The sequence below is a fragment of the Sturnira hondurensis genome, unplaced genomic scaffold, assembly GCF_014824575.4.
Source record: "Sturnira hondurensis isolate 20B ecotype Veracruz unplaced genomic scaffold, ASM1482457v3 Scaffold0006413, whole genome shotgun sequence".
NCBI classification, from domain to species: Eukaryota; Metazoa; Chordata; class Mammalia; order Chiroptera; family Phyllostomidae; genus Sturnira; species Sturnira hondurensis.
In genome coordinates, this window is record NW_028079044.1 from 33,440,357 (window position 1) to 33,453,720 (window position 13,364).

General features: G+C 40.8%; 1 protein-coding gene and 1 pseudogene across 2 annotated transcripts in view; one reads left to right on the forward strand and one right to left on the reverse strand.

Annotated features, from left to right (window-relative positions):
- The window catches only part of PKHD1L1 (PKHD1 like 1), a 142,280-nt gene that overhangs the window by 124,314 nt on the left and 4,602 nt on the right, over positions 1 to 13,364 (forward strand). The window contains exons 71-76 of one of the 2 annotated variants that reach the window (XM_037048406.1): positions 344 to 501; positions 4,276 to 4,411; positions 7,540 to 7,884; positions 11,870 to 12,021; positions 12,407 to 12,553; positions 12,892 to 13,045. In XM_037048406.1, the coding sequence (XP_036904301.1) occupies positions 344 to 501; positions 4,276 to 4,411; positions 7,540 to 7,884; positions 11,870 to 12,021; positions 12,407 to 12,553; positions 12,892 to 13,045 (1,092 nt within the window). The remainder of the gene's footprint in view (positions 1 to 343; positions 502 to 4,275; positions 4,412 to 7,539; positions 7,885 to 11,869; positions 12,022 to 12,406; positions 12,554 to 12,891; positions 13,046 to 13,364) is intronic. The other variant, XM_037048408.1, reaches the window with a different exon arrangement.
- Positions 2,313 to 3,150, reverse strand: LOC118988606 (nucleophosmin-like; annotated as a pseudogene).

Genomic DNA, 13,364 nt, shown 5'->3' on the forward strand with positions numbered 1-13,364 from the left:
ATGGATGAAGCATTTTCTTCCTTACCATGTATAGTATTATTAAAGTAGAGAACCATGCAAATCTACTATTTCCTCAATGACCTTCCAGTACAAACCCTCCACACATTAATTTACCCTGCCTACCCTGGGCAGTGTAAAAGTAAGCGTAGGTGAGGGAGCTGTTTCTCTGCCTTCCTTTTTAGCCAAGGTTTGAGAAGTAGCTTAGATCACTGGGTAGATGGGTAATGGTTATAAATGCTGAACTTGATCACTGCCATTTATTTTCAATACAATTACTCATCTAGACTGTGCATGAATAACATTCATCATAAGGAACTTGAACTTGCATTTTATGTGGATTCAGGCCCCCAGGATCATGGTTGGTGTGCTGGATACACCTGCCAGAGAAGGCTGTCCCTGTTTCATAGCATTGTGGCTCTGAGCAAGTCTTATGAAATTTATTTCACTGGCATCAGTCCTCAGAATCTTCGACTGATGTTGCTTAATGTTGACCCTGACAAGGTAAGGCAGGATGGAAATAATTTCTTATGGGGTTATTGGTTTTGATTGCTTGTTTATATTTCTGTGTGCTGAGAGTTTTATCTCTTTTCCCGTCCTCTTGAACATCTTCAGCCATAGCTCTTTTTCAAGGATCACCAGGGTCCTACATTAATCCAGACGGTTTTCATCGGCTTGAGAGCACATATGAGCACCAAACACCCCTCCCCCATATGCACTCAATTCATGTATGAGGCGTGAGAGTGAGGCCAATGCTTTGTGTGATTAGGAAGCAAACCTGAATTTTTCCATGAAAATAATGCACATCCAAAACTAGTCACTGAAAGTATATATTTATTCTTCCATGCTGCTGTTATTTATATGTGTTGGAACTACATCTTTGGACTTTACTCCAGAGATCATAGCATGTTACCTAAATATCTTCATTTATGTTAAGTCTTTGCTACAAACTAAATTCAGCTCAGATTATTAAATTTATATATACTATGTTGGTGGGAAAGAGTGTAAGGTTAGTGGAGATTTTTGTTTCTAAGAGTATGAGACTGGAAAGTCTGACAGTACTAGGAGCATGAAGGAAGGATGCTGATGAGGTGAAGCGGAGAGAGGAGTGATGGAAGGAGACACCTGCCCCTTCTCAGGCAACAGCAATCTTGTCCTTTCAGTTGCTCAAGATAAAACCTTGGGTCGATTCTTGATTCTTCTCTTTCTCTCACATTCCTCATCCAATCCATCTGTAAATCCCACTGAGTCTCCTTTCAGAATAACTGGAATCCAAGCACTTCTCACTGTCTCCGCTGCTACTGTCCAGTTTGAGCCAACAGTATCTCTTCTTGATTGAAGGCGATTGCTTCCCAACTCTTCCTCCGGCTCTACCTTTGCCCTTCTATTGTCTGTGTTCACCTTAGTAGCTACAGAGATACTCGCAAAACATAAGTCAGGAAAGGTCGTTCCTCTGCACAAATCCTGCAACAATTTCCCTGTTGGTCATTGTCCCAGAGGCAGAGTCCTACCCTCACAGGGACCTATAAGGCTGTGTGAGAATCTCTCCCTTAGCTCTTCAGAGACTTTTTTTTTTACTTTATTAAAATACTGAGTTTAGGCCCTGGCTGGTGTAGCTCAGTGTATTGAGCGCAGGCCTGCAAACCACAGGATTGTGGTTCGATTCCCAGTCAGAGCACATGGCTGGGTTTCAGGCCAGTTCCCAGCAGGAGACTCATGAGAGGCAACCGTACATTGATATTTCTCTCCTTCCCTTCCTCTCTAAAGATAAATTTTTTTAAAAGAATACATTTAAAAATACTGGGTTTACTTCACATGTATATTTTTGGCTCTCCACCGTTTCCATTTCTCTGACCATGACCACTGTTATGTCCTATCCTAACATTCCATACATACATAAAACCAACCAAAGGGTGGAGTTCCAGCTTTAAAAATTAAACAGGCATTTTGGACAACACATTTTTGGCAATGCAACCTGGACAACATTTATCAGACACAGTAGGGGAAGTTCTCACTCCACATTATAAAAAAGACAGCCAGATATCAACTATTACAGAAATGAGATAAGATGGAAAATTGTAACAAACTGCTAAACTGTTTTCTTTTTTTAAATTTTATTTATTTATCTTTAGAGGGGAAGGGAAGGAGAGAAGGAGAGAAATATCAATGTATGGTTGCCTCTCATGAGTCCCCTGCTGGGAACTGGCCTGCAACCCAGGCATGTGCCCTGACTGGGAATTGAACCGCAATCATGTGGTTCGCAGGCCCACACTCAATCCACTGAGCTACACCAGCCAGGGCTTAAAACTGTTTTCTTAAAGAGACTTCCTCCACTGCCAGAGATCTTGAATATCCTGGTCAATCATCCGGGTGCAGTTCTTCACATACAATAACTGATGAACTTGGCTTCCACTTTGGGCAGAGAACGACCTTTTTCTATACTTGCTTGCATTTTTGCTTTAATGTCTTCTACAGCATTAGATATTTTTGTTTTAGGAGGGTTTTTTTTCTGTTTTTTGAAGGATTCTTGACCTTGGTGTTGATGGTTTTGAGTCTTTTCCATTTTGGTTTGATTTTTGTGCATTTTTCCCTGGAGTATCTCATCTAGATTACTGGAGCTTTTTCTTCAGCTTCTTCATCCTCACTGTCCTGCTCATCATCACCTTCATCAGCAGAAAGCTTTACTTCTTCCTGTGGAACCTTGCCGCTACAACTTCCAGGGACAGAATGCGCTCCAGACAGAGTTAGGGGTTTCACACCCTCCTCCTCTTTATCTTCCGACCCTGTATCTTCCTCCACAGCTATGAAGTGCTGTCCACTAAAATGTTCAGGCCTTGAACCACACTTCAACTGTAAGACCACAGGTGGTTTTATTTCAAAGCCACCAAGGACAACTGTTGCCTATACAGACATTTTCAAAGTTGCCAGTGTTACTTTCATTGGACTGCCTACATAATTTATTGCCTCTGCTTCAACAATGTCTAATTCGTCTTTTGTACCAGCCCCTAAACTGACCATTTGTAAAGATAATTGGTGCACATTTCCATCATTTTCCACCTTAAAGTGATCATCTTTGTCAGTTTTGAGTTCACAACCAAAAAAGTAGTTCCAGGGCCTCAGGAGGCTTGTGTCCATGTCCACTGAATCTTCCATGGGGTGGCAGCGCACACTTAGGTGGGAGTTAGGTGGGAGGGAAGGCGTACGGAGACAAACAACTTCTGTTGCAAAGAACAGGCACGCAGGACAGAATTGCACCAGGGGCTGACTTCTGATTTTACTTTTCCAGCTACACTGAGTTCCTCGCTGTCCTCAACGCACCAGACATGCTACCACCTGGGCCTGTGTTCAGATGTTGAGTCTGCCTCCAACATTTTGCCCTAGGTGGCTACTTTCCCATCTCCTCCACTCCCATTCACTCCATAGGCCTACTGTGCCTACCCTTCTTCTGGGCTGTCCCAATTACATATACTCTGATCTACCTTTTATTTTTTTCCATAGCATCTATTACTTCCTACTAATCTATCTCCTCACTCTACAATGTAATCTTTTTATTAAATAGGGCAGGGACTTTTGAGAGCTCCTAGAATAATGCCTGGCTCAGACAGACACTAGATTTTTAAATGAAAGATAATATTTTTAATTTTAAAAATAAAAATGGCAACTACAAAGTAACGTAACTGTTAACATTCTGAGCCTCTGTGGACAACCCAAAAGAATTTTCCTCCCTGACTTGCAAAACCCAGTCTTCTTACTTTATGGTTACACTGAGTAGCATGCGATTTGGGGAATATAAATGTGGGAAATGAGCAAAACCGAATCAGAGAGGAGAGTTATTTTGGCTGACTTTTTTAGTCTTACTGCCATATTTGTCTCAGAAATAAGCATTTTTTTCAGTATTAAGTAGCTAGTTTTGTGCGGTTGCATTGCACAGAGTAATACTAAGTCCCCTGTTTCCTCCACCCTGAGAGTAGAAAGCCTGTATTGAACTCTGTTATCTTTGAAAAAGAGCCTTTATTTAACTTAGAGATTCTCCTTTCATAATTTCTTTCTTACATTACATTATTCTACTGAGAATTATCAATTAAGTTGTAACATTTCTAGGAATGGTTGAATGTAAGTCCATTTAATAATTTTCAGTTCAATATGTGTCCTAAGTCCATAAAATTTAAATTTTTTGCAGAAGGTATATATAGTTGAAGGACAATTTTAAGTGCTGAATTCTTAATGTTCTGTCTCACTGTTCTCTTAAGAAGCAAAAATGTTGTTCCTTTTTAACAGGCTGTTCTGGTAGGAATTTTTTTTTCCACACTGCAGCGTTTGGATGTCTATGTGAACAATGCATTGGTCTGCCCCAAAAATACACTATGGAACTCCCACCAGAAACACTGTGAAGTTAACGGACATCTGTACACAGGTATTTACTCAGAAAAATACGATATACATTGTATGTGTAAATTACATATAAAATCTTTTCTTAATATTTCATTAACATTTTTAGTTCCTTAGCTATTCATGAATGCAAGATAAAAGTTTTCAGTCACCAAATACTAAAATGTGTTCATTTATAACCTGTGTGTCCTAAAAGATCACTCTTGATGGAAGCCTCATCTATCTGCACACATGCAGCTATAGGTTTCTGGTGTATGATGGACATTCCTTAGCCCCTGACAACAGTTACATTCCACACATGTAGTCTGGTTATTTCTATGTGCAGGAGAAATTTTGCTTAGAATTTTTATTCTACCTCTGGTTTACTTCTGTTTCATGGAAGTCAGAGCCTAAATGAATTGGCAATCACTGCAAGTATTGCTAAGAAAGCTAGTATTACATCAGCTAAACATCATGAAGTAAATATAATAAACTAAACTCTGGATTTAAATGAAATATGTGGAAGAGGCTAAACTTCCTATTGACTAATATTTGCAAAACCAGGATTTGTCTCTGCTCATTAAGGTCTTTTTGTTAAACCAGTACTAATAAGGTCAATGCATTCCATTCTGCCTGTGCTAATTATTATCATTTTTAGGTATACCCTGTAATCTTCTCTAACAGTCACATAAATGTGTGCAGTAGATCATAATATAAGCAGACATGAGAGCATGAATGTATATTCATATTCATTTGCATCTATTTCTACTAATAATATGAGTAATTAATCTTTCCAGAGACATTACTGTGTGCCAGGCACTGTTCTAAGTGCTTTGTCTATAATAACACATTGTTACTATTTCCTAATAATCACCCTATGAGGTAGGCACAGACAAGTAAACTGAGACACAAGGAGGTGAAGTAATTTGCCAAGTCTCTGTCTTGGTTCAAGCTGCCATAACAAAATACCAGAAGCTTAGTGGCTTAAAAAAAAGTTATTTTCTCACAGTTGAAGCTGCTGGTACTGGATCAGGGTGTCTGTACGGTGAGAGATCTCCTCCAGGTTTGCAGCTGGCCTCCTTCTCATGGTGTCCTCACAGGGCAGAGAGAGAGAGAGAGAGAGTGTGAGAGCAACCTAGCTCTCTGGTATCTCTGTTTATAGGGGCACTGATCCATCCTGAGGTATGCCCACCCTCCACCCCCCACCACATGACCTCACCTAAACCTAATTACCTCTCAAAGGCCGCCCTGGGGGTCAGGACTCCAACACATGAATTTGTGGGGCAAGCGGGGCGCAGTTCGGTCCATAGCGATATCAAAGCCAGCAAGGGCAGAGCGAGGACTCCCTCAGCACAGACCAGCTCTAGAACCTGTGCACTTAGCCAACCACTACCTCTTATCAGCTAAGAGAGCCAGGCTTATTATTTTGACATATAACATAACTGAACCTACTTATGACTTAATTTTCATAAATTTTAACTGTTTTTTTAAACATCGCTTTTGTACCAAGCACTCTATCCTTTAAGTCAAGAAAGTGGAAACTTTCCCCACAGGCAGAATTTAATATGAGCAACTCGTTACATAGGTGTCAAAGGGCACTTAGAGGAGGCCTCTTAGAGGTATTTCTCCCGGCAGTGAGATCGCTTCTAAATGAACATACTGCTTTCACACTTGGAATGCAAAATAATCTTCCTGTAGTACGTATGAATCTATACATATTATTTTAAATCACCCAATTTTTTTATTATTTATATCTCTGCTTCCTCACATGTTGGGGAAGACTCGAGATGGTTACCTAGGATAATCACCTAGGATAAATGGTATATGCACCCGTAACAGTAATTTTAGTATAGATTCATAGAATGAATCTTCAGATTCATAGAATATTTAAAGCAAATTACCAAATCTAGAATTTATCCTAGCAGATATTAAAGAAATATACATATAGCAATAATGAAATGGCTTCTTAATGCCATTATTATGAATGTCTATTACATTCCTAAGAAACACCCTCTTCTTTTTAAAATTTTATTTTATTTGTTTTTAGTAAGCCTTACTATGAAATGTGCTGAAAACCTACACGTCTTATTCCAGTACTACTATTCAACTCAGCCTTTGTCAGGGCTCAGTTCTTGATTGGTCTTAGTAGATGTATTATCTCTTAGGCTTTACTGACATTCTGCCAAAAAAAATCACATATATAGGGGTGGGCAAAAGCAGGTTTAGAGTTCTTTATATGGAAAATACAATAATTAATACATAATTATACAAGAATAAACACTGTGGGTTGCATACTCACATCTGTGAACCTAATAATCCCAATCAGTTTTACAAAAAGTGTTCCCCTCGTAGAATTTGTTTTGCATAATTCACAGATTTTTCAGGCTGAAATGTAAGCCTATTTCATCAATGTAAGATCCTTCTGGAATATTTCAATATATATTTTATTTATGTTACATACCTTCATCATTGGTGAAAATAGAAGGACCAAATGGCAAATGCTCCTCAAGATTTAGTACATAGCACTGCACAAACTAGATGGTTATTAAAATTAAATTTACATTTTTTTAAATCCCCAAATGACTTTGGTCTAGGCTTTAAAATTCTGAATATGACTAGGGGTGTCCAACCTTTTGGTGTCTCTGAGCCTCACTGGAAGAAGAAGAGTTGTCATGGGCCACACATTAAATACATTCAAGAAAATCTCATAATATTTTAAGTAAATTTAAAATCTTGTGTTGGGCCACATTTACAGCCATCCTGGCCTGCATGCAGCCCCCAGCCAGTGGGTTGAACACCCTGATTATAAATAGTGTTATAATGTAGGCTCCCTGGTTCTTAAATAGATTTTATTCGTCATCTATACTGTGTCTACAGCATTGTTTTATGAAGTAAATTTAATGTTCAGTGGTTGCCTTTTTAAAAATTGTTTTATCATGAATTATTTAAAATAAATTTAAAGTATAATGAATATTAATGGTGTTATTGAAAGGATTGACTTTAATTTTTCCTTGCCAGTTCTATTAGAGTTTTTGGTTTTGGTGTGCATACTTTATTATGAAAGAATAATAATGTTGAACTTTGTCAGAATTTCCTAAATTTAAACAAATATTAAATACTACATGGTAATTGTGATCTTATAAAGAAGCTATTTGGGCTTTTTTTCCTTCATAGAGCAATTCCTTCCTGACCTGAACTCCACTGTCCTTGGTGAAAACTACTTTGATAGAACCTACCAGATGCTGTACCTTTTGGTTAAAGGAACTACCCCTGTTGAAATCCACACCACCGCAGTCATATTTGTTTCTTTCCAAATACCTGCCATCACAGAAGATGACTTTTATAGCTCTCAGCATCTGGTTAGAAATCTGGCCTTGTTCCTGAAGATACCAAGTGACAAAATCCGTATCAGCAAAATAAAAGGAGGGGAGGGACTGCGGAAGAAGAGGTCCACGGGACTCGTGGTTGAACTGGAGATTGGAGATCCACCCCCTCAGTTCACAAACAATGACACTGCAGGTATGAGTGGTAGACCTTTGAGACAGCAACGTAATGACCAAGTCCACACCCACAAGTACCTGATCAAGGCAGGGCAAGCTTGCCCTCAGGAAACCCCACCAACCCCACATCCTGAAGCCTGTAAGGGCCTGAAGACCCTTTTCCCTTTCCCACTCCTGTAATTCCAGTCTATTTTCAAGTTGTGAAGGGAATTGAGCCTCTCTTTTAGTACTGTAGGGATTAATAAATGCAACACTAGGATTTTGCCTAATATAAAAAATCTTAGAAGTGATCTAAGGAAGTGACCTTATAGCTGAGAGATTAAACATGAAAAGGAGTCAGTCAATGAAAAGAAGGAGGTGAGAAAATTCAAAGGCAACGAGTAGTTGCTGAGTTTGGTTCATTAGAAGTGGAAAAGGTCCAACAGGTCTGTGGGGGGAAGAAGCCAGGAAGAAGTCAGGAAGAAGCCCACTGCTGGACATGAGGTTGAGAGGTAGCTGGTGCTAGGTCATGGGAAACCAAAGGAAGCTCTTGTCTTCATAAGCTGAAGAAGGATTGTGGATGTTTTCCTAAAGAAAGAGTGTTTAGACCCTCGGAGATTCTGAGCAGTGGAGTCGCGGGATAGATCTCCACAGTAAAGTCACAGATTTACCCAGCAAATACAAATATGCAAGCTTATGTTCTATCAGTAATTTCTGTGGCTAATCTAGTCAGTCTCACCGACCCTCATTCTTTTCTCTGTCTCTCACTCTCCATACCCGTATTTTCTAGGTATCAGATAAAAATAAGCTTTACTCTCTCGTAGCAGGTATCTTTGTTGGCTTAAATGACTTCTTTAGAGTGATTCATTTTGGGCAGTTGGGTGAGTGTGTGGTCTTCAGGTTTTCTTCTGCTCCATCTGTCCAGTCTGTTCAAGTTGGTATCTAAATACCAAGAGGGCTTTCCTGACCTCAGGCCCTCATGGTGACCTCTGGATTTAATAGCCCCTGCTACAAGGGGGGTGGTGTTCTCTGCATTGCATACGCCTCTGTTGAGGTGCAGCTGAACTTTCCTGGCCTCCTGTTGTTAATCCCAGGTGCCAGTTCCCCACCTTGCCATTGTCTCCATTGGTCTGATGCGGACACCAGCCCGCAGTGTCCACGTCATTATGGATGAAATGAGACATTCACACAGACTACTGAGACCAGTGGAGGAAAAGGGACAGCATGGCTTTTCTCTCAAGAGGAGCAAAAGCCTTGGCCCTTGCTGTGACCAGCCTTTTTTAGGTTTCTCTGCACATTACATGATGGTCCTCATTTACTAATCACAGGTTGCTGTAGGTGGTTACCTTGTACAGAAAACAAAGGAGCCAGTGACACTAATCACATCACAGAAGAGGGATATTTGCAAATGGAAAGGGCAAAAGTGGTTGAACCGGTTACACTTGTCCTTGGAAGGTTTAGCAAGGATTTTAGGAAGTTACTTTGCAGTAAATGCTTGCCACTGGGGGCTGGGCTCACGCCATGTCTGCGACGGTGGTCCAGCATGAACACCATCACCTAGGCTACCCCTCTCCGAGAAGACAAGCTCTGGGGCTCAGTCAGGGGAGGCTTGCAGTCCAGCTAATAAAACTTAAACTTCAAGGCTCTTCCTTTGTACAAGTAAGTCTCTGGCGTGGCTTTAACTTTCAAGGCCTCGGAAAAAGTCGCCATTTAGTTAGGTGGCCAGATCACTGCATGTCGTTAAAAAAGTTTCAAATGTAAAATTTTTCTCATTCTTTTTCTTAAAGAGAGCCTCCAAACTGTTTAAATTTCAGACGCAAAGTCCAGATCTGCTTTATCACTCTCCAGCACGTTTTTCATTGAACTCCCTGGCTCTCCTATTGTGTAAACCTGTGGCGCTGGGTGAAGGGCTCACGTTCTGCCACTAGGGGTCATCCCTCATTTCCCCAGGAGGTTTGTTTAATGTTGACTCTACAAGAGCCACACTGCCATTCAGTACTTCTACCAGGTAGACAGGCAGGAGGTTCTTCTCCTGTGAGGATAAGCCTGTGGAAAGGCTTACAGGGGTGCAGGGAGGTGCTGAGCTAACTCTCTTTGTTGAAGGAAACAGGAAGCATAGGCTTGAGTTATAACCAGTTCTCTCACGATGTCCTCTGCCTTGTCACCAGCCCCCTACTTCCTGTATTTACAGGGTTCATGGCATTGGACCCAACAGAGTCTATTAATCTAACCTAGGAACGATAGTGGGTCCAAGGTTCATACACAGATTGCTCACTGACTCTTAGAAAGCCCTGGTAAGCCCTTCCGTGTATTGGGAGCCAATATTTAGCATAGTAGCCACTCAGATATTCCAAGAAACTATAATTTATTTCCTCTATGTGATCTATATTCTCACCCACAACTCCCCCCAACCATTTTCCTCTTAAAGTAGCTCTATTTTGTTGGTCACATGTATCCAGTTAGGTATAAGTGGTCTAAACCCATGGAGGTAGGGGTGAAGGGGAAGACAGACCATTGGCATATTGTCCAGACCTGGACTGCGATAAGGTGTTGAGTCTCAAGGAAAGCCTGCACTTATCACGGAGCAGCATCACTGAAAAATATTGGGAAATAGCAAAAAGATACGCACATAGTTGTCATCCCGGCTCCCACGGCCTTCACATAGTGTCAGGATATCCAGAAGTTCCCAGATGTCCTAGAACAGGGTCCTCAAGGACTGAGGGGACCTCAGGATAAGCAGGGTCCTGAGGTTAAGAATAAGATCTCCTCAAGTTAAGGTCTTTGGTTTCTAGGTGGGAGTCTACAGAAATGGACACTTTCCCATGGTCAGAGAGTGCCTACGAACAGTGCAGACCAGCTCAGACCTGCAACTCCGTACCAAAGTTCAGTGAAGACAGGGGGTCGTAGTAGTGTGTGGACGTGAAACCCCCTTGTCCTGCCACGGTGAGGGCACATGGACCCTCCTGTCTGAGAAGCCGTCTTGGAGAAGATTGTGTAGAGGGAGTGGGGGGAGAGGGAGGGACTGAGCACTTACCCAGAAGGGTCTGAGTCAACCTCGAGAGCCCTTCTGACTTCCTCTTCCCGAGCCTTACTGGAAGGAAGTCAGTGGCCAGAGTCTTCACGGCAGGACTCTGGATGTGGGAGATGCTGGGTATCTAGGAACGGGGGTTGGCAAGGCCTACAGGCCACCCAAATGTTGTCCAGGTGACAAATGGGGTTTAGAAGATTCCTCTGAGAATGGATGGAAGGGGGAGAGAACAGATACCAGAAAGCCAGTTTAAAGCTCTGTTGGGAAGTCCAGTGATGATGGCCTTTGCTGGGATTTTGACAGAGGAGATGGAAAAGTGAAGAAAGTGGTCATTGATTACGTGGTGCGAAGGGGAGGTGAAGGATGAAGTAGAAGAGAGCAAGCGAAGTTCTGGACAGGAGAAGTATGATGAATAGTGGTGCCACTTCATAAGGAGAAAGGTGTCATGGGGACGGAAGGTGTAAGTGGACCTGCTGAGCTAGAAAACGAGTACAGTAACTACATACTGCTCAAATTAACCTTGAAAATCATCGCTGTCCAAAAAAAGTAATCATTTTTAATAATTTAATAAATGTAGCAATTTATTAAAATGCACGCTGTGAACGCTATCCTTTCATTTCACAATAACTCTTTTTTAAATGATATGTGATGAGAGACATGTGTGATAGGGCTCACTTCCCCACAAAGAATGACACGGGAAAGTAGAAAATTGAGTCATACATTTCCCCACTATGCTTTCATTCCTTTTTCTTGTATCTGTTTTATCTACCTTTGGTTTTCCCTTAATTCTGGTTTTAAAATACATGCTACTGAGTTCTTCATTTTCCTAACCCCATGAATCTGACCTGGCATGTTTGGCTCATGTAGAGTTAGGAAGCCGTAAAATTCTACAATGTGGGTGCAGCAGCACAAACAAAAACTTAAGTGAAAAACTCTCACATGTTCTCACAGTTCCATCGTCTTTCCATCCACATGTGATAATCCTGTTTCCCTACAGGCCGGCTGCAGTTATCTGAACTCCAGGAAATTGTGGCTTCTCTTGGACAAGCTGTGATTTTAGGAAAAGCCAATAGTACCCTTGGGTTTAATGTCTCTTCCATGTCTATTACCAACCCTATCCCCAGCCCAAGTGATCCTGGATGGACTAAGGTAAGAAAATACTAGAAAAAGTGTATTTTAGCTACATAAAACATTCTGGCTAATTTCTTATTTCAACTCCTTTTCTAGTTCAAAATGATCATTGAGAGGGCATGTCTATCTAATTTACTATTGGCTATTTTTTATGACATCACTAAAATGACAAAGTAGTTGAAAAAAAGCCTATCTTTTAAACATGTATTTATGGGAATAAAACATTCTTTGGTTTAAATATTTACAACAATCCTTCATGAATTTGATCTAGAGGAAATGTAATAATTTTTGTTCATATTGAACATATTTTTTAAGTAAAAAATGAATATTGTACTTGTGGTGAGTTAGCTACGGAATGTAGTTATCACGTGAGAACCGCTTCATCACTCGTGACCATTCACAGGTGACTGCCCGACCCGTGGAAAGGTTTGCATTTCCTGTTCACCACGTGGCGTTCGCCGCCTCACTCGCAGTGACAACTCAGCCGGTGGCAGCGCAGCTGGGACAGCCATTTTCTCAGCAGCCGTCAGTCAAGGCACTGGATTCCGACGTAAGTCCTAACTCAAAGCTTTATTTAAATGGAAGCATTAAGATATGAATTCTGGAGGGTGAGCCAGCTTCACTAATCTTGGTATGCTGGTAATATGAGGACAGCGCCACCCTTCAGAAGCTGGACTCCTATGTACAGATATTGTCTCTCACTGTTTTAAAAATGTTCCTTTGCCATGAACTTGCTCCAGTGTCCATATTTGTGAATGCTTTGTGTAGGAAAAGGCTTCTGCAGATTTTTAATTTATTATGAGGCATTTTGAAAAAATAAAGTTTCACACATCTAAAAAAATGCATGGGACAGGACAATTAGAATTCTCTACATTTTTTTTTCTTTAGGGTAATTGCATATCCGTAGGGATTACGTCATTGACTCTGAAGGCCACACTGAAGGACTCCAATGATAACCACATCAGTGGGCTCAGTGGAAACACCACAATCCCGTTTAGCAGCTGTTGGGCCAACTATACCGACCTTGCTCTCCTTAGAACAGGTGAGCGATCTCCTTAGGGTCCTCACATAGGCTGTAATCGAACAAAGCAATCTACAGTACTTTGGTCAATACATGGAAATCAGAACCCTGTACTTGGTCTTATTTCCGAAAACATTTAGTCTAGTTTATAAAAATATTAATAGGGTTCATATGCAAAACAAAATAGAAATTAAAATAAGCAATTACACAAATTAGAACAGGTAATTTGAGGGTATGCATCAAAATTATCTCATGATTCATATGTTTATCCAGTTATATATTTGTCTAAATTATCAGTAAATGTGTATTATTACATTTGTAATAAGAATAATGAACAGAT